Genomic DNA, 22,631 nt, shown 5'->3' on the forward strand with positions numbered 1-22,631 from the left:
CTCGGCGAGCGGACACTATCGCGTTACGATGTTGCATTAATCTGCAGCAAGCAAGTATCGGCAGCCGCCGGCCCCTGGGTCGTTTCTGGGGGTACGGAAGAGGACGATACTGCGCCAGAGGACGGGTCGGCAGACGGGATAGCTAACCTACATGCTTCCTAAATATATTGTCGGTATAACACGCCAGGGTAGGAGGAAGAGAACGACGGCGAGGGACGGCGGGTCCAAGAGTAGCGGAGGCAGCAGCTCTTGGGCGAGAGAGTGGTGTGTATCGTCTCCCTACACTCGTTCCGCTCGTGTATGCTGCAACGGCACGAGGCGAGGGAAACGAAGCGAGCGAGCGAGCCGGAGGAAAGTACCGGGACGAACGAGAGAGAGAGAGAGAGAGAGAGAGAGAGAGAGAGAGGGACGAACGACGGTCTGTCCAGGATATGGGTGTGTAATGGCATGTGTAGTGGTCGAGGACGAGACAGGGTTCCTGGGACAGCAGTACGTCCCCGAGGCCCGAGCACATCGCACGAAGAACGCACACGTGTATATCCGCGCGGGGGTGTATACTATACATATATGATTCTCACCCACACACATATCCCTATGTCGCACTTAATACTGCCTGCGAAATGAGTAGAGCTATACAGGTAGAGAGAAAGAGCTATAGAGGGAGAGAGAGAGAGAGAGAGAGAGAGAGAGAGAGAGAGAGAGAGAGAGAGAGAGAGAGAGAGAGAAAGAGAGAGAAAAGATGTATGAGAGAGGAATGCTCGATTGTGCGCATTCATAGAGGAAGAGAGACGTTGTACAAGCGTTCATACAACACTGGTATATGTACGTGAGAGCGTATCGTTATTCGAGAGCTAGAGAGGAAAGAAACACGTCCGTGTGTCGAGCCACGACACGACGATTCGCGAAGCGAAGCTAATCGGGCGATCGCACTTTGTCGCTCGCATTGGTGTGCCGATACAGAAAGTACCGCAAAGCCGCTTGATTATACTCGTTTTGTATTCTCGCGCTGGATCCTGTATAATGAACGCGCGTCATCACTCTCCGCATTAAAACCGCTAAGTAATAAAAGATGTAAATGTGCATCTGTGATGATACATAATTTGTTTATATTCGAAATATGGTATAGATCCAGTATCGACTGTAATTGTTATATATTTCTGACACATTAATAGTAATGTTTCGAAACTAGACTCGCTCCATTTTCCAAATTAATGAATGAAAAGCAGTAGGATAACATAATTTGGGTAAAATATTTGGCAGACATTTTTCGATGATGATTACAGTGTATCACAAAATATTATAAAGCTTGCTGTTATTAAAAATCATTCAAACAAGGCAAAAATATCTTCAACTTTTTATTTAATTTAAATAGAAAAAATCAAAATATACTTTATCTTTTATATTTATTTTATTATAAAATATTTGTTTTCGAGTGATTGACTTAAATTTTTATCCATATTATGATAGTTTTAGAAAACTTTATATACAAATACATTTATCTCAGCACAAAGGTATAGTTTTCACAATGCAAAAACAATTTTACATAGTTAGCCATTTGATGCACAATACTTATATAAATGTCAGTTTATCTCGAGGTACTCAAGCACGCGAATATTTCATCTATCGTGCGTCTGATGATGAAAACGAAAGAAACAAAGAAATCCAAATGACACGAAGGGAGGAGAACGGAAAAAAGGAAGAGAAGCGTAAAGAGGGAAAGAGCCGCTCTCTCGACTGTCTCGTCGTGGTTATTCCGGCTTTTTGATATCGGCCGGGTTTCGCCGCGGCAGTATCGAGCTAACAATTAATTATTGGCGGCGCTTCAGAGGGCTGCCGGCAGCCGTAGTTAAACATTACGCGTTCCATATCTTACTGTGCTATCTAATCCCCTCGGGGGCTCGAGCGCTACTGCAGTAATCTCGTTTAATTGCCGGCTGTAGACGCGAGAGTCCCGTTCAATTAGTTTTTCAAATAAACATTAGTTTCCTTAACACGCGGCGCCATAACGTTGCTGGAGGACGAGGAGGAAGAGACGGTAGAGACGACGCGAAGAGGAAAGAAGTGCGATCGAGGGATGACGCGAGAGTAAGAGAGAGAGAGAGGGGGGGGGGGCGTAGATGGTGCAGTCGGAAGGTAGTCGGTGGAGGTGACGGGTCTGTGGAGCAGAAGGGATGCGGTGAATGTGGGAGGGGAGGAACGGCGATGGAGGAGAACGGTGGTGTCGCGGGGTAAGTAATTAACGACACATTTATACGATATCGCCCCTCGGGCGAGGTGAGGCGAGGCGGTGCGCGAGAGCCAGGATCCCGTCCGTATGAAGTGCCCCGCTAATAGGAAGCTATGCCCTCGTCGATAGATACCTAGCCCCCGCGCGACCGGTAACCGGCTACTCCGATCGCGTTAATACGAACTCTGCGGAGGAAAAGAACCGCGACTCGCGACTCTCTATATCGTATCCGCGTAAACTTTTCGACAATTTTCGCGTCGATGGTATTATCAGCGCGACAAAAGCTTTTTCGTTGGACGTTCATTTTCGTAAACATTCTCGTCCATTTAATCTCAATTCAAGAATTAAGATTTATATTCTCTATATTTAAAAGAATTCTTTGCGAAAATTGATAAAATAAATTAATTATTTCGGATTAATAAAATCGCACTTTTAGACAATCATCAAAGCCAATCTTAAAGCAGAAACTTTATAAGACGTGATCGACCTATCTGGCTGTGTGTACAAAGCTGTCTTAAATATCTTCTAATATTTTTCTATAAAATTTGGAGAACAAAATTGAGACTTGTAATAAATATATTCACAGATAGAAATTGTCATGCTTCGGTCGTTGAGGAAATGTCGCTATCAAAAGAGATGACGTTTTTAGGTCTGTCTCGCGACGGATGATCTCGGCAATTATCGCAATGATTACAAGGATGCAGAGAATGTTAACGACAAGCGAGCGGTTAATACCACTTTTGTCATGGCGCAAAACGCAACGGCTGCCCGTGCGGCTGGTTATGGTGATGCGGATTATTCACTAATATGATTTACGACGTATTACCCCGACGAGCTAGCGCGCGACTCACAATGCGCACATAATGTGTGGCATAATTTATTAATTTTACTAATGGCTCCTGCCCATTATTATTGATTTCGGGCCGCGCCTCGTTCGGACGGGCGCTGATTTATCCCGGTCGTTATCGCCCCCATGTTAAATCGTCCGCGAACCAGGAGCCGCGAGAGCACAATGCGACGGTGCGCGAGCTTTTTCTTTTCCAGAACACGCAGCACCGCGATGCAAACACCGCCGTCCGTTTCATATAGTTATGTATGTGTCGCTGCGAGAGCGCGAGAATCTTCCTCGCCGCGAGATTTACAGTTTACGCAGTATATTAACGAATTCATAGGGAGAGAAGGGAATGACACTTGTATTCTCGAAAACGTGTTACCGATTCTTTATTTCACTTGATTTATACTTGATATATCTTTTCGACATGCAGATATTCTTTTTTACAGTTGTTTTTCTGGTAAAATATTTTGCGTTGCACTTTTTGCACATGTTTTTATGTCAAATATGTCTTACAGCTTTCTATTATTTTACTTTTTTTTTGCATTCTTGTGCCTGGCTTCTCTCATCATCATCAAGTTAATTATTAGTATATCCTTTAATTTTGATAAATATAAAGACTCAATATTATTTAAAAAGTTTTCACCTCGTATAAATGTATCATTTGTTACCGTACACGCGAAAGGGTGAAATAGATTCCCCATCAACACTTGTTAGCGAGCTAGTCGCGAAAAAATGTGGAGGGAAGCAGACGCGAGGGAGAGATGTGGTTCTCCTGATATTATCGGTTCCGAATCGGATCGGTGACGACGAGTGGAGCGCAGTGGACATCCTAAACGCGGACGCCGCGTTGTCCGAACGACCACACCGACACGATATTAAAACATTAAAATAATATATTGTCCCGCTCGGAGAAAATCACGTTATAGCTGCGATGGGGTTCCGCGCGAAGTGGCGAGAGGGTGGTCGCGGCTTGACACTCCTCTCTTTCTCTCTCTTCGCGCCAATATAACGTCGTACCCTCGTCCTTCTCGTCTATCCAAACACAATGTCCCTTCTCTGGTCGTATATAGCTTTCGCCCACGAAGAGAGCACGTATAGGCGTATAGTACACCACCGTTGCATCATCGTACGTCGGTGATTTTCAGCGGCTTTCGCGTGCGATGGGCACTGCTGCCATCTGGAACCATGAAGAAGAATGGGTGGCTACGGATGGATAATTCCGCGCTCTTGCTTGCGCATACATATATATATACACACACACATACACATGCACATACACATACACATGCACACACACATTCGAGAACACACGAGAGATTGGGGACGAAACGAAAGAATGGAAAGGACAACGATCCTTCGGAGGGCACAGAAGGAGACGAACTCAATATCTGCGTCCGTGTCTGTTTGTCCTGCTCTTCGCCGGATTCGACGCCAATCTTACTCCGCGACGCTGTTATTGCACGATCCGTGTCTCCTCGCTCACCACAATAACGTTTTTATTAAATAATAAACATGTATATATGAGCACCCTGACGGTTATCCTTGGGTGGACACGCGGGGAAGAATCTCCAATTGCAGCGGCAAGGTTTCAGGATCTCGGTTTATCGAATGAAAATAATGGACGAGAATCATAACCGTTTGTTTTCGTATCGTCTTAAATCATACGCGTCAAAAAAGTCTCTCGCTCGTGATACGATAATATTCAATCTCTGCGCCATCGTGAAGAATATTGACATGTTGACATTTTTTTTCTATATTTTCAAAAGTTGCTTTTATTCAGAAATTAAAAATAATGCTCTCTAAATGTTTCGTGGTCAGAATTTAACACATTTCCGTAAATAGAAGAAACTAAAACTCTCAACATGTATAATTATTTCATAAATGAGAAAAAAGGTAAATTTATCGTAATAAACGCTTGGCGCGCGAATGGATTCAAAGTAGCGAGATCCCGGTCGTCGGGACAATAGTCGTTTACCTTAATAATACAGAGAGAAACGCGCGTGTGAAAGCTTCGTCGAATCTGCGGCGATGTTATGCGATGCGACAAAGAAAGAGCAGCGTAATTCAATGCTGTCGCGTGGAGACGGGAAGCATGCGGTTTGAGACAATGCTGCTGTTGCTCTCAGAAGCGGATACCGTGCAATAGACTGGGCGCCGTGGATCGGATATACGGTAACAAGGGAATTACATTACTCTTACTCGATGAAGCTTTGACGATTCCGTTTGAAGTGCCGCGAAGGTACACCCGCCCCGTTACTATACCCGCTGTCACCCTCCTCCCTTCTCTCTCTTTCCCTCCTTGGTGGTATAGGAGGGTGAGCTTTCACAGAGGGATTACACGAACCTCTTGACTACGAGGGACTATTCCAGCTACGTAAACCGCAAGCCGGACAGCTATTATTAGCGAGATACGCCTTGTGTGTGTTATATACGCGGCCATATGTTGTTGAATAATTAGAATCTTGTACAACTCGCGCTGTTTCTAAACAAACGTCACGCTCTATCTCTATTTAATTGTTAAGGAGGGGGATGATTTCTCTCGGATGAGATGGTCGAGAACTCGTATATCTCGCGAGTTTCTCCGATTTCTTTCGCTGCGCGTGTCGTCGCCGCATGATTACGCGTAACATTGCGTAATTGGCGAACACGTACGTAATGACTTCTTGCTCGCGATACGCGAGTCGGCAATGCTCTCTCGGAATAAAAGGAAGAAAGAAAGGAAACAGAGAAAGAGAAAGGGAGAGGGGAAGGAAACCGAAGCGCGCGCTTTGATCTCCGATTTCGATTATACGGAGCGCGACGATACCGATAAGATATCCGCGTATGTGCGCGCGCGGAGACTGTCTGCTCTTTAATTCCCATGTCACGCTCGTTGAATTAATAATACGGTAATGCGAGATCAAAAGTATTTTGAGCCCTCAAGGCGAATAGTCTCGACCTTTGATTTTCCCGTAATACGTGAGCGTGCTCGCGAGCGTACCGGTGAAATCCTGCGGAACGTTCTTCGACGTGCTTTGACGTCAAAAAGTATTCTTTCCCGCCGGTCCCGCGCGTCCGTTTTTCTTTTGGTCGCCATTTCCTCCGCGCAAAAATTTCATCAGACTGCCAATAACCGCCGCTTGGTAGCGCCATTCGAAGACTGACGATTAATTATCACAAAGCGACGCGTGTTTGATGTCGGAGGAAATGTTGGTGTGGCCCGATTGATCGGTTAATTTAAAGGGACGGTAAGGAGAGGAAGAGAGAGAGAGGAGAGGCCCTCGGGGGTTTGAGGTAGAAAGGGGGAAGACCACGGTTCGAGGCAAAGCACAGAGTGGCTCTGTTGTGCTGCCTTTCGTTCGGCTCCGACACTCCGACAGCTCTTTCATCTGCGGATGATTACGTACTACTACTCTTCGTCGGTCTAAACAAACCCCTCCCCTTCCCACCCGCTCTTCATTCCACGACGCTTGGAAATTACTTATCCCGTTGGAAAATAATTAATGCGTTCTTATACGGCTGACACCGTAACGTCGAACTATCTTTTCCTAGCGATAAACGCTTAATTCTTCTCGTCGACTTGATGCAATACCGATTACGACGTCGGAATTTCTCTCTTTAACAGAGAGAAGGAGAGAGAGAGAGAGACTGTGCGACCTCGTGGCATATAAATTGCGCGTACGTGATAAAGTTTCGTGTCGTTTCAAAGTATATCAAGTCGAGAGCAGACTCTAGACGCGCGTTCTATTATATATTAAGACGGGACACGAAATTGGAGACAACACGCTTTGCGATTTGCGTTCATTACCGAGACAAACGCGACGGGTGCGCGGACACCTTAATTACGCGCGCGACACCGTCATCCGTGTATAACTCGCTGTTTCGCGCAGCCCGTTTTTCAGCACTCGTCGAGTGGATATACGAAAGGCGTAGGCGTCGGCGTCGGCGTCGGCGTCGGCGTCGGCGAAACGGCGTCTTCCGTCTCGTGCCAGAGCTCCCCGTCGTCCTTAACATTAACGTCACGGCGTTTCTCGACGGAGTCACAATTATGCACCGGCGGAAATAACATTTACTTAGTCGAGTCCCCGCCCGAGTATTGTGGACTTGACACATATCACCTCAGCCGCGTAACTTCTCTCGGTTGCGTCGTCTTGCGCGACGGCAGCTTAAACTTGACTTCAAGTTGCCGCGCGAGAAACGCGCAACGTGTTGCATGATGTATCGGCTACGAAACAGGGAGCGCGAGAAACAATCTCGAAAATGAGGATCCGATTCATTGCACGTGAGTGAGAAAACGTGTCGGCAGGGCAGCGAGAGGGAGATTCTTATGCGCGAGAGACACGAGAGACACGAGAGGAGCGACGCGAGTATAAATTCTCTCGTCTCGTCTCGTCTCGTCTCGTCCCTCGGTCCTCGGTCCTCGGTAAACGGGGACATTAGCGCATCGAATCGGAACGGAGTTGCAATATGTAGGAGCACCAATGTTTCAGCTGTCACTCATTATTCTATCGCGACTGTAGCGATTTTTAGAAGCGTATAAATATAACGCGCGACCCGTTTTCCATCGCGACCCCTATTCGTCGCGAAAACGATCGGACCGAGAGTCGCTTCAATTCATAATACGACCTACTTTACCAAATGTCTTGAGATTTATTCCACACGTTACGCATCGATCGCATTTATTACGTTTGTCTGGCGAGTGATTTTATAAATATATCGAGCGATTACCTACACATCGAGCTGCTAATCGTTTCAAGCTTTTATCTTGTAATTAGACTGATTATTGCGCTCACTTTTCGTTTTCAAGCGACACATCTTTTCATTAATACGATAAATTTTTCAAAGCGATCAATTATATATTTAGCTTGTTTGTCAATTTCACATCTTTAATGATTTATACCAGCTCTCTTTCTCTCTTTGCTTTCAAATGTCTTATACCTTGCAAGTTTGCGATAGAAACACGCAGACAATTGTATGCATCATTTTTAAATTATTCAATTACATACCTTTTAATTAGTCTGATTTTTACAAGCGATCACTTTGATTCAAATTGTACGTGCAAAGAACAGTTTTATTTAATCGATCAAAGAATAAGATGATGCTAATTTTCTTTATTATTGCTCAAGATGCGAGATGTAAAAAAAAAATTTTTTTTACGATCTCCGCAACAATGTCGACCTTGGACATATAGGTGACAAGTCGTATAGATGGCAAGCAGGTGCGGCGATTGAATAAACCTCGACTTATGAAACCGAGCAGTCAATCTCTCGCGACCGCGAAACGCGCGTATCGGGATACACGGATACACGTCTCGGCGGCGTTGAAACGCGGTATCGGCTTAATTTACGATCGTCTGGGACCTAAGTCTCCGGGCGCCGCGTCTTCTGGTCCTCTTACATAAAAATCAGGAAACTGCTCGCGGCCGAGACCGGCCACAAATCATCGTCTGTCATCCCGCGGAACGAATGGCGGCGCGGTTGTCTCCGCCGCGCCACCGCGCGCGCGAGAGACGTGTGCACGGCGACGACGACGAATCTACATCATTCTGTCGGGCCAATGGACCGAAAGATGCCGCCGGAGTCTTCCCCGTCGCCGGAATATCCTCACGGACTGGCGTACGCGCGGGAATTCCGCGTCAAAGCCCGACGACGACGACGACGATCCCCGGGTAAAGAGAGAAAAACACGAGAGAATCATGTCAAGCCGGGAAGCAACGATCGGTAGATCGAGGGTTGGGGGTTGGGGGGGACAGGACCAATGTTCCGGGGATGGCCGATTTGAAATTCCAAAACTTTCCTGATAACGTTCCTTCCTCGCGGAGGAGACGGCACCCGAGTAGAGATACGCGTCTCGTGCACGAGATGCGAGCACCAGAGCACCGCTGTATCGCCGATCGTCCTCCATCCTTCGTTGCATCCGAACGGAGAGATCGTTACTCGTCAAGAGCCCGGCCAAGCGTAACGACTCTCGTGCTGAAATATTCATCGCGGCAAGTTCTTCCGTGGTTAGAGAGAGACCGCGTCTTCTTTCTTTGTTCGCGACCAAGTTCTCTCGCGATGGCTCCAGTTTTGGGATATACGCTACGGACAAACGTAGCAGAGATACGTATATAGGTATAGTATATCGATCGAAACACTCACGTTTGTCGTAATTACGTTACATTGTCGATCGGGGAGCAACGAGGAATAATGATGAAATGCGTTCTCTCTTTATATATATATATATAGAAATATATGTATATAAGAATTGTAAGCCCCATTTACATTTGTTTCCGTAAGTAATTCGACTTCGATATAGAGGATAGATGAATGGCTGTCAACAAACAAATTATGTCGAAATATATTTTTGTAGCTTTATCGTGGCAGTTTATTAAAATAAATCGCCGGAATGAAATATGACAATAGATATGAAGCGGAAATAAATGATTGACGATGACCGAATCGCGAAAAATGGAACGGACTTTGCGGAAATAAAATAATACGTGATTGAAAGCGCAAATGGATGAGATAAATCAGGAAATAAATAGCCGTGATAAAAGTAGAATGAACGGTAATACGCATTAAGGCAGCGAACGATCGATGAACGTGATAAAATCACGTAAAAATGAAATAATATATACAATAATCGCGAAAATATGGAATAAAATAAGCGCTCGTTGTGTAAACCTTGCGCTCGCACACGGGGGGCTTCTGCGGTTATTATTATTATTAAAGTACGCGGTCGCGCTCTGTAAAAGGCCGAAGCGCCAAATTTGATAAAACGCGTATAAGCGCGTAGAAAATCGACCGTTGCGAAAATACGGTCAAATGCGCGCGCAATATAATCGGATAAAAATCGGTCCTTCTTCTGCCTGCACAAACGAGATACAATAGCTGCTAGATGTACAAATAATTTTCGACGGGGCCGAAAGAAACGGAGGGTAGGTAGATAGGTTTTTGCCTCTCTCTCTCTCTCTCTCTCTCTCTCTCTCTCTCTCTCTCTCTCTCTCTCTCTCTCTCTCTCTCTCGATGCTGTTGCTCAAACTTTGCATGTACTTTTCATTCCACGGGAACGAGCACGCGCCGTGTCAGCGGGAGAATAGACAACGAGTTACTAATTTATTTATCCGCCTCTCGCTCGAGTTGTCGACGGTCGAGCAAGACGACAGGAGGAGGGAAGAAGAAAAAAAAGAGAAGAGTCGCCCCTTTCTGAACACGAAATTGCAGCCGCGCCTATCGCGCGCGCGTTTCCTTTGACAGGAAAAACGGATTGAAAGTACTCGCAAGTTTATTTGCGCAGTTATTGTCGGCGCTACGACTACGCCGCGGGTTCAATTAGCGAATTAAACTTTTAAGCGGCGCTTCCTTTGACACCGACGGCTCTCATCCTTCCCGTGGCCATTGTTTACGCGTCTTTTGTTTGACTCCACGGAAATTATGAGGGCGCTCATGATTTAAAGGCGAGGGGAGAGATCTCGTCGAAAATCCTCGTGAAAGACGACTCTCGAGGAACTGTCCTCGGTGAAGAGAGAACGACGAGAATTCTCTCTCTTTCTCTTCCCTTCCCTTTCTTCGTCTATCCCCGGCCCTCACCGACCCGGCTTTGTGCTTAATCGCAATTCTTTTACGGTTAAGTGAAATGCCTTCTCTTCGTCTTGGCAGTCATTAAAGTGGATTCAATCGATGGACGCTCGTAACAAATAATCAGAGTGAATTAAATGGACTCTCGACGAAAGCAGATGCGAAATAGAGCGAAGAATTTTAAAAGAGAAGACACACAAGAATCGTCCCAATGTGACGATTTAACTCTTTCTGTCCAATTAAAGAATAGCGGATAGGAATGAAACTGTTGCGCGCGCATACTCAATTTGATTAATTGTCAATAACTTTTAACACCTTTCTCGATAAAAATGTTCAACATACATATCTCGTATTTATCTTTATTCAATATATTTCTTATTGTTAGATGGAGTAGTCGTACGTAGTCGATGAAGTGTCGACGCACACAGAGTAAATCTGCGACCAAATTCTTCTGGATCAAAAAGGTAAACATTCTTAGAAAGACATCTCGAGTCGTATTGTCTGTCGTGGCGCTCTTACGATCGCGCAACCCTGATTCGGGCAATCTCGAATTTCGCGAGTTTACGAGAGATTAAGGCGATTCTAGTTACGGATCAGCTTTAGGTGTAAGAACGACCGAGACGACGAAACCGAGAAAGAGAAAGAGGTCAGAGGGTGGAAGGGGTGGGAGAGGGTATAGAGGAGCGTGGAAGAGGAGACACGAGACTCTCGCGCGGATCCTACGGACGGAAGTTTCCTCCTCAAATTAACCAGCTCGAGAGACGCTACGTAAACCGAGATTATTATAATCTCTCCGAGGCCTGACTGCGGTAGCATTAAACGAAGAGACGCGCCCTTTGTTTCTCGGTGTACGCACATACGTGTGTATGTGGTTGCAGGCGGAAGAAGCAGGCCGGAGGGCAGGGGACAGAGAGAGAGAGAGAGAGAGAGAGAGAGAGAGAGAGAGAGAGGGTAGGTTAAAGAGCTCCGGTATGCTCCGGGTTGGTTTGCTGCTTCGCTCTCGGCGGAGTTTGCTGGCGACTTTCCGATGCGTTTCGCTCTCGGTATAATGAAACCTAGAAACGGATTAGCTTCAAGGTTTGCGATAATGGCGCAAAGAAAGAATCGCCGTTTGCCAAGATCTTACGCAAATCCGGTCATGAACAAGGGGTCGCATGCGAAAATTCTTGCCTTTCTTTCGCCCGCAGTTATTGGCTCGGTTACAAAACGCTGACTCGCGAATAAATTTGATTATAACCGCATCCTGGATATAAAACAGAGGTAAAAACATGCATAGAAAAGTTTGCAGAAAAAAAAGAGGTCATCTCGTCACGTTGATATCAGTCCATTAGTTTAGCTGATAGTATCTAGAGCCTGATAATGCGAACATTATTAGGTACTGCAATAACCACCGGCCATTTTCGGTTCAAAATCCAAAAAGCAAATTTGCTAAAACGGATCAGCAATAACCCTCGAAATTGGATCGTACAATCGTGCTGATGATCGAAGCCCTGATCTATCGAAGGGGTGAAAAGGGGGTGGAGAAATTTTGCGATCGCGCTGCGCGTTTCTTCGCACGCAAATTGTTTCTTCATTTTAATCGAAGATCCCACTGCGCCGCATGCGGCCGCGGTCGTTAATCGTCAGCAACACCGAACCTGAGCTACAACTATAAATCGCGCGCGGCAACTACTTTACGTTTGTTTCCATAAAATGCAACGGCCGCACAAGCGCGCCCCCGGCGTTTCCCCATCGCACTTAATCCCGGGGTATTTATTCGCATAATAATAATAGTAACGCCGTTGGAGCGTTTTCAAGAATTATAGCTGTCCTTGCCTCCTACGATAAATGAGTCCGGAGGATTAGCTAAACAGTGGCTCAAAAATGTTATTATATAGCGGCATGAATATTCATCAAGCGGCGAACTCAGCGGCTCGCTTTTAAAACGTTTCACAACCCCGTTTCTCCTCTTGTTCCGCAGCGGAATCGCTTTGACACAGCTGAGTCAGTTTAAGTACTTGAATGGAAGTGATTATCTTCCGAGAGAAAGAAAGGGAGGGAGAGAGAGAGAGAGAGAGAGAGAGAGAGAGAGAGAGAGAGAGAGAGAGAGAGAGAGAGAGAGAGAGAGTCAGTTATCCGTATGCTTAATTTTGATTACCCGCTGATATGGATAAAAAAGGCGCTTGCGTTTATCCCGTACTTTCTATATCCACTGCGTGTTCTACAACGACATCGATTTTCAACATTTGCTTTAAATATCTCTTCCAAGCATTTTGAGACATGTATTATTAATCCTATTAATATCGACATAATTTTTAACGTATTATTATCCGTGAAATCATTCGAGCATTTATGTTTAAAAAAAGAAATGCTTTTTTTAAAATAAGTGTTTTTACATTAAAAATTTACCGAAAAAAAAAAAATAGAAAGAGATTATCCAGTTTTACTTTTCATGTCACACAACGTTCAAAGCATGCATTATTTTTACAAATGACAGAAAGTTCGCGTTATATATAATCGTCTTATAAGAGATAAATATAATTTATGTTATCTTAGAGAAATGTCGTTAAACTTTAAAAAGTTGGAACATATTCAATCGTAAAAGAGCGAAATAAGCCTTTTTGAACTCGGCTCCAGCCGAGAGGTTGTATGTCCGAGAGATTGATTTCTTCATGTAGAACAGGACCGCGGTAATTGCTAGAATGAATCTCGAGGTAAGAAGGATGGCCAATAAGGAAGGGCACGTAGGAGGCGTGCCTCGCGTTCGAGGATTGCGCTATGAATTGATATCTTACTTTGATAAAAGTCTAATCGCGCCGCGCGTATCACAAAAATTTCAAATTGCGATTAAATCCGCAGATGCAATATCGATGCTCGGCGTTTTATATCGGATATCGGATATAATAAAATAAAACGCGTTGTCGACTCCTTACTTCCTTATTAATATACGCGATGGAAGCGAGATACTATATATCGACTCTATAATAATTTCTCGAAAAGCGGCAAACAAGAGATTATATACGCGTTTATTTTACATCTCGTAATACGTATTAGATACTTTACCTTGGAGTGGTTTATGCGACAGCGTATAAACTTGTTAATAACGAGTCTCTTTCCAGACAGGTGCAATGTGAAACGTACCGCACATACATAATAGTATTACACAATCGTGTCATTGTAAAATTTTGTTCAAGTATATCCCGTATCAATCTACGACTATACTATAAATCATTCGCCAAAGAGTCGCGATAATCGCACGCGCGCTAGATCTCGTTAAAGTTTTCGCATAAATTCCACCCTGGTGGGAAGGAAGGGGGATGGACAAATTGAATCTCTCGTTGCGCGCAGATAAGCACGGCTTAAGAGTCACGCGTGATATTTACGCGCGTATGTACGTACGCGGCCATTCAATCAGCAAGTGCGTGCTCGCGATAATATACGCATAATGCCCTGGCGATATTTCGCGCCGTTCACACAGGAAGGGAATGCATATACCAGGGACTGCCGGTGTTAAATCACACGAGTATGCTCGTATGCGTATGCACATGCGCGCATGCGTTGCATGAGCGAATACGCTCGCTCACGGCGACGATGAAATATTGAAAATGGTGATTAATTAAAAGGTACACTCGTTAAGCGGGATTACATGTGCGATTGATATTTTTGCCGGGACCTCACCCGGGTTCGTGTAATCGCGTTAACGTGGCCGCCGAATTTAATTTGCTTTTCGCTCGATGCGCGCCCACCCGTTCGTTCGTTCGCGGTCGTCGCGCGCGGATTGATTCGGACTGAATAATAAGCGGGGTACAGGTCCGAGGAAAGTGCAGTAATTAGCGCCTCCCCCTCTCTCTCTCTCTCTCTCTCTCTCTCTCTCTCTCTCTCTCTCTCTCTCTCTCTCTCTCTCTCTCTCTCTCTCTTTCTCTCTCTCTCTTTCTCTCTCTTTCTCTCTCTCTCTCTCCTCTCTCACAATGCGTGCCGGAACTCGCACTGTCACTGCGAGAGCGAGTGGGGGATCTTGCCGAACGCGTTTACGGCAAATTGATTTAGACGGGCGGTACCCGGAGAAAAAGCCAACCTAAAGAAAGCGCGATAATCTTGCTATTGTCGCGTAAATCGAATAAATTGATCAGAAAGTAATCCGATAAAGAAATTTGTATGCTTGTTAGATGACAAATTTAAATAAAAAGATATTTACAATTTCGACAAGCTTAATGTTCAATGTTACAAATGGTGGAGAGTATATACTTTTTATTAGCACAAGGAAATATAGGAATATAAATTGTGCATGTTTTACGATATCGAAATCTAAATATACATATATATCGAGAGGTAATAGAGATTTCAAGTCCCTAACGATAAGCAATGCGTGTATTTTTCGAGAAAAAAGTCGATTGACAACCGGCGCAGAAGTAGAGAAAGAAAGTAAACACGGACTGGCAAGCGGCCGGTCCGAGCACTTCGATAACGCGATAAGGCGAGGTTAAACCCATGTTTGGCGGGCAGGTTATAGGTTAAACGGTGAGCTAGGGGGTGCAACAGGTCGCGTGAACTTGGGTGAATTTTCTGTTCCAGGGCGCGCTGTCTGGCCCTCCGGCACCCCCTTCGCCCCCTTCGCCACGCCATCATTAGTCAATGTCGACGCTTGTAGCACGTGGAGCTCCGCAGAATGCAGCATCTGCCTGATATCCCTCTGTATCTCTCGTACAAATCCGTGCTGCGAACCACAAAGTCAGCGAGGCCTCCTTCCCCTCTTTTTTCGTTTGCTTTCGTACATTAACACCCGTTTTTCAAGGATGTTCCTATCAACTGCGTGGTGAGTTAATTTTTTTAGATGATTAAACTACGCGTGAATCACAAATATTGTATTGTTACAATCGATCGAAATTTTATCGTTTTTCGATCTAGATTGAAGAAGGAAATTTTAATATTAAATTTTGAATATTAAAATAGCTGAAGCAATTATTTAAACTGCCAAGTAATTTTTCAGTCAAGTTTCTTCTTTTCTCCTTTGCATTAAAATTTAATTTTTATACAATTTTTACTTTTAATTATTATTGATAAGGAGAAAAAGAAGAAGAAATGACAAAAAGAGAAAAAAAAAATTATTTTTTCCAATTTCAATATACATGTACTAATTCTAAGTATTAAAATAAAAAATATATTCTTTTTTCATAAATGTATCCTATAAATAACGTGTTACTTGAATCGCAAATGCAGTACTGTATCTCTCGCAGAGCAAAAGAGAGATAATTACAAACAAGTTCACATTACCAATGATAATTTAAACGAGTTGCACAAGCTTTGGGAAATTATTATAATTTTTAATATATACGTAATCCCTATTTCGTGGAGGTGATGAATAGATCAAGCCACTTACCGCGTTACGATAATCGTTATTCACGATCCCCGTAAAGTATGATAAATGCGATCGTTATATACGCCGCGACTCTAAGAAACAAACGTGCGCGAATGGCGAAAGTCAAGTAACAGACGAGTGCGGAGCACAGACGACACGGGGATGAAGGTAGGTTGGGCAGAAGGGTTAGCACCCGCAGAATTTAGCCAGCCCTCGCTTGGTCGAAGAACAAAGCTTGATTTATTGTAATGAGTTTGCAGGAGTTAAGAGGTCTGCCCCCGCCCCCGGCGTCGCCTCGATATTCAGACTCGTGCGGTTTGATGGGGATCCTCGGATCAACCCCCGTCATAAACCCTTCTTAGCGGCGACCACCCTCGTAACCCCCTCTGAAATATGCATGAACCCCCTGCATACTGATTGCGTTATTTGTATCACCTACGAGAAATCGCCGCGAAAACGCGTCTGCACTTGGTTCTCATGATCCCGCATGAAAGCCGCGAAGTTGCTACTCTTTCGATCATCGATCGGCACACAAAGGAGGAGGATCTTTCTCGAGAAGACATTGAAGCTCTCCCTCGTATCATAATCGTATTACTCAAGACACGGCGCACGATTTCTTAAAGGCTCTCTGGGAAATATTTTGAAAAGCCATCGGGCAGGCTTCGCCAAGCGATGTAATACTTGCGATTAAAGGTCGAAGCATATAATAGCAGTAAAAAATATTGAATGATAAGATACTTTTTTTAATACCAAATGGACATTTATTTCTAAATTTGTATATATGACAGAATTTTGAAATTTTACGAGATTACAATTTCACTATCGTATCGACTTTGATATCGCATCGTATCGTCAACATGTAATTATAACGATCAAATAATCGGGCGTTCGCTCGTGTCAAGAAACGATGTCGCGTTCCATCACTGTCGAAAGGTGAACATCAATCGGTCTTTTCGTCGTTTCACAAACACAAGATACGTCTTCGGGTACCACATCGATACGACGACACGATGATCGATGATCGCCATCGACAACTCGTGTGCAAAAACAGAAAATTTAAGTTGCTCTCGTATTTTCAATCGTTCTACTTACATCGTCCATCCTCGTAACAATAACATGTGTAACGATGTAAGCGGAATGTATAATATTAATATAATTTCAACCTCGTAATCTTTCTTTTAATTGATGAAAAATTATTCCTTGCCGCTCGGAGAGTATCTTTATTGTTACCTATATATCTTAACGTTAAGTAAATAAATAATAATTTTCGTATTATTTATTGTATCAAAATCTACACAAGAATAATTTATGAGAAATGGGTGAAAATGATTTACTTAAAATCAAAACGTGACTCATCAACTATTCTGTGATAATTTCTTCTCTCTCTCTTGAGTATAATATATAAAAATAAATAGCATTCAAAGAATATATTCAAAGAAGATACAACATGTTATTAGAAATAAAAGCTCGTATACGTTATCGTACGATATTTCTCTCCCGAGCGTAGCATAAAAATGTATCATCTACCTAATACAGTTCCTACCATTGTCAAAACAGCGGGCTTTTCACAGGCCAAAATCGATCATTCGACAACAGAGGGTGGCAACGCGCCGCGCATTTTACAAACGACGAAAACTGTTAAAAAATGGCGTGCGATTTGGCGGGCGAGCTCGTTCGTCGGAACGCATCGATTCCCTGCCGAAAACGCTGAATTCATTGGGAATTGACGGGGGAGCCATAACTCGTGTCTCGGTTTGACATTAATGCCTCCCCTACTTCGTGCCTCGCAGATAGGCAAGGGGGTTAAGCTCACTGCGACATATTTATGGAGAGGGCGAGATGCTATCAGGCACGAGGAACTTGCCTGGGTTTGCCCGATCGCTCCGCGGCTGCGAAGCCCGCCCTTTCTACAATCTACTTCGCAATTATCGGGCCCGACGTTAATATTTGACCCGAGCCATCGCCCCGGCGCGCCACCTCGATTTTGGAAGGAACATTCCCCCTCCTATCGTAGGACACACGCACACCGCACACTCGCAAACTTCACCTACCGTCACGCTCGTCTCTATGGATCGCATCGCGTCGAGTCTGGTCGAGTGTGCTTAGGAAAGTTCAATATTTGTGGCCGGCCGAGCGACACGAAGTTAAGGGTTGTTGCAAAATATCTCCAGCAATCAAAACTGACAACATACTACATGTTAATTAATTATCTTTATTATGATATTACTCTTAATCGAGTTTTCTCGAATGCGCGTTATTATTCGCTTTTATTTATTATTCTTGCATCTCTACAATGGGAGTTTGAGAAATATTTTATATTCGCGTTTTTCTTAAATAAAATTTATATTTATAGTCGTGATTGTATATAAGAAAATGATTTTAAATATACTTACGCAATATTATATAAAGATTATCAAATTCAATATGCCCTTAAGTTATGCAGAAACATGCCTCATTCGAATAATATCTGTCACTTGTGCAGAAACGTGATACAAGTGTTTTATTATTTTATCCATCTACGTTTATTTTATGCAAAATAATTATACAAATTTACCATTGCCAATTCTTAAAGCGACACTTTTTCAAGTAGTTTTCTTCTTTCATCGAAAAGATTATCACACGAGTCGGTCAAGGACGAGGCCCGTTGCTCGAGAGAGAGAGAGAGAGAGAGAGAGACTCTCTTTGTTAGCCTTCACGCCGCATAAGGAGAATCGGTCGGGATCTCTCTCTCTCTCAGTCGCGACTCGAGGGAGAAAGCAAAGGCGGCGAGAAAGGGCGGGGGTGTCGTGCGTGTAAATTAAAGGCGTCATAGATTTTCGTGGTAGCCCGCAGGATCAGGGCCTTAGATTTGCGTCCGGCAGATTACCTCGGGGGTGAAATGGGACAATGGGCGTTAGTCTGGGCCGACGGCGTATAAATAAGGATCCCCAGGAAGCTTCTGGAGACCAGGGGGCAGCAGGCGGAGGAGACGCTCACTTGGTAGCGACGTGGTAGCGGAGCGGAGAGAGTCCAGCTAGTGCTGAGACCGGTCGGCCGTCCATCTTGGCCGTCGCCGTGGCGGTCCTTATCTGCGCTCACAGCTCCGCTGCTAGACGTCCGGTGATCTAGAGCACTTTTCTCTCTACCTCCCTCTCTTTCTTCCCTTAGACCTTTGCCTCTCGCTCGGATCTCTTCTACCTTAATTATACTGGCTCGTGACGCCGTTCCTACTATCGTCCTTCCTCCCGCCCTCCTCCCCCTTTATCCCCTTTCTCCTTTCTCCCCGTCTTTTTCCCATCTCGCGGGAGGAAGCATCCCACCTTTCCACGAGAACTCGGGTGATTCGTGTGACGCGTTGCGAGGTCGATGGAGCAACGCTCAAATAACGCGTCGATCATTGCGCTCTTTGTGACGCGCTCGAGGATGAAATAACTTGGGGCCAATGTCTTCTGAGAGGGACGGCAAGGAAAATAACTTTGATAATACAAAGTGACATTTATAATCGCTTTCGAATGCAAATTATTTTTCAGGGGAGTTTCAATTCTAGCTTGTGTTTAACTTTGTGATCTTTTAATTCTAAACTTTATCATATATTAAGTTTTTTTTTCCTTTGTTTATAAGAACATTATAAAATACTTTTTCGCAAGATATCTACAATATGAATGTTACATCTCTTATTATTAATATTTCGAATTATATATAATTTCTTCAAATTCTTGTAGAGAGCAAACGTGTCTCAATAATTTTGCTGAAATTATCGATTTATTTTGAAAGAAGTCTCATCACGCATATTTGACAGGCGAAAAATAATCCAACCGGGATTATAGTCGTTATATGAGAACATGACTTTTGTTCAATATACCTACCTCGTATATACAAATTGGCAACAGGCAAGACGAAGGCACATCTATGTATTCGGATTAGCATCGAGCGTATCGGTAGATATTTACGAGCCTGACAAAACACGCCGAGTACTACGCAGATGCCAGACGTGTCCCTCCCTTCTCAGAACTTGAAGAGCTTTTGCCGCGCGGACTAAACGCGATAGTCCTACAGCGGCCACTTGGTCGCTCGACCGTCCATGTTTTCACATATAAAACTGCCCTTGACCCTTCACCCGTATAATGAGCCACCGCCGATCCATTATTCATAGGATGCGTCCTGTCTTTCTGCTCCGAATCTACGCTCGTAACTTCCCCGTTACATCGCCCGCCGCCGCGATTTATTTTTCGGCTGAAGGGAAAGGACGGCCGAGAGATCGGCAGAACGCGAAAAGGACAACCGATCGCGGATGGAAGGAGCGACCAAGTCCGCAGTACATCGACCTTCCTCGCTACCGATTGTTGGGAGACAGTACCGGTATCCATTGTGTACAAGATGATTTTTTTTGTACGCGATGTCTCATATTTATTGCTATTCTAAAACGTACGCCAGATGCATTGCTCCCGCGTAAAAATTTCACGTTTTTATATAATATGTGTGTGCCTGTGTGTAAGAAATTTATGAAATTAATCACAAATATCGATATCTTGCTGACATTTTGGATATCAAGTAGATCAATACCAATTTTTCATCTCAATTATGATTTAAACGAAACATGGGAAAATATGAAATTAATGTCTTATAAATTTCTAGGAAAATATCAGAGCCTTAATCAAAAGAATTATTAAAGAGATGATAAAATAAAAAACATTACTTATCTCAATTGCGTTAAAATCAGATGCGATATTATTGCAAAAATATAAATATTATATATATATATTTTTTTTTAAACAATAGAAAAAAAGAATTTTGAAATGATACAAGAACTGAGCACGCGGAATAATCGTGGCAATCTCTTAATTTCTCTCCACGATTTAGTTCTCGCCGTTTGATTTGCCGCTTGGCACTGGTTTGAGACCATTATCCACCAGCGGGACGTGAGGTAGTTGATGATCATGAAGGAAAGGGTGACCGCGAAAAGAGGAGACAATGAACGTGTCTCGCGAGCCAAGCACGATCTCTCGCACCCTCTCGCAATCCTCCGTGTCAGTTCACATAGTCGAGAGGACCATCTTTTCCGCTCTTTTCCCCCGTGAACGGACAATCTCGGGAATCAATATTGCACCGGGCGAGTATTCGCGCGAGCATTCCGTTCCAAGCTGCCGTCGCTATTGCTGCCACTACTTTGGCCTTGTAATTAAACCTGCTGCTAATGTACTGGCCAGACTATCGCCGTTATGCCATTCTGCCATCTTCGTTGCGTGGACTAAAAAGCGAACCGCGCGTGTAAAAACAGCGAGAGGATGCGTCGACCGACAAACGTTCATTTCTTTTTGCGTGTGTGAGAAAAAGGACTGCATGCAATATATGTCTATTTGTTACGGTGTTATTAATCCTAGAAAAATGTAGAGAAATTTTTATTCTAAACTACAGACATGTTTATATGTTATTAATTATACTAGAACAACACGCGCTACGCGCGCGCAATTCTTCGATTTTATGTTAAAAAGAATGAGATTTTGAAAAAAATAATATAAAATTTGTTTAAACTCGATTAATATAAACAATACGTTATAATACCTTATTCTCGATTAATATTTGTTCTTTCTAAAGCTATATCTTTTCGAACGAATCTCCTTCGAGTTTTAATTAATTATTAATATTATATAAGTCATGTATCGCGCGCGCGTTATTAGAGTGAAGTTGCCGATGTTTGTAGCCTCGGCCATTGCCGAAACGCCGCGAGTATCAGGCAGTTGGAGCTGCGTCCCGCTGTGATTAATTAGTAAGCATAATCGTTAGAAACCATTTCTAACCTTTGTATTGTAATATTTATCAATCGCATATCAATTTCAACGTTGATATGTAGGCGTAATTGTTCGAAACGCATATTTCGCGAAAAATTCGATGCAAAATCTCTTGCCAACATAACCCAACTTAATCTCGCGCGCGCGAATGTGTTGCGATCCATGGATATATCTATCGTTAATTCTAGCTTACATATTTATATTGTGTATGTTATAATGCGAAATAATAAGATCATTCTAATATATGTATGTATTTTATTTGTTACAGATAGCATTGTGATACACAGTGCGATTCACGCGTCGTGTCGGGAGTGTCGTGTAAAGTGTCGCGCGTCGGGAGTGCCGTGTAAAGTGTCGGGCGATCGTAATTATTCGTGTTTTCGCGAATGTCGTGAGTGCTACGAAGGACCAAGAGAAGAGGAAGAGGCCCGGGGAGGCATCGGGCGACATCGGGGCAACTATAAGGTATGCAAAATAAAACATTTTTTTCTAAATTGCATTGTTTATGAGATATTCGACACACACATGCATAATTTGAATATTTTGTTTTCAGATCAACGTGTATGCTGTGTACTACAACTCCGCTACGTATCGGTGAGTGAAAAATTATTTATTGTATAACCTTTCTCTATAGCAGTAATGGGGTGTATACCTTCTGCTCAAAAAGTATCCGGAATTTGTAATTTAAATGGCGTGCGCTTGAGATATCTCGAAGATGTTTTTTTCTCAGATTGGTAGCACTTTTGACGGCTTGTATGTCAATGTTCAAATCAATCTGTCGATAAGTTTGTTTACTGCAGTGTTTGAGTGGATCGATAATTAATACTGTCTGCGAATTTTAAAATGTCGAATTCAGTTGAGCAACGAATTTGCATCAAATTTTGTGTTTCCAACGAATTTTCTTGTTCCAATACGCTTAAAATGCTAC

At 43.6% G+C, this 22,631-nt stretch overlaps 1 protein-coding gene across 6 annotated transcripts in view; it reads left to right on the top strand.

Annotated features, from left to right (window-relative positions):
• The window catches only part of LOC145946583 (uncharacterized), a 216,595-nt gene that overhangs the window by 92,014 nt on the left and 101,950 nt on the right, over positions 1 to 22,631 (top strand). For 5 of the 6 annotated variants that reach the window (XM_083056282.1, XM_083056285.1, XM_083056286.1 and 2 more), the window contains 2 exons: positions 21,972 to 22,168; positions 22,257 to 22,297. In XM_083056282.1, coding sequence (XP_082912408.1) covers positions 21,972 to 22,168; positions 22,257 to 22,297 — 238 coding nt within the window. Of the gene's footprint in view, positions 1 to 15,151; positions 15,393 to 21,971; positions 22,169 to 22,256; positions 22,298 to 22,631 lie in introns of those variants that run through there. The other variant, XM_083056287.1, reaches the window with a different exon arrangement.

Source organism: Prenolepis imparis, unplaced genomic scaffold, assembly GCF_030444845.1.
Source record: "Prenolepis imparis isolate NDT839.2.m4 unplaced genomic scaffold, iyPreImpa1.0 SCAF_17, whole genome shotgun sequence".
Classification (NCBI taxonomy): Eukaryota; Metazoa; Arthropoda; class Insecta; order Hymenoptera; family Formicidae; genus Prenolepis; species Prenolepis imparis.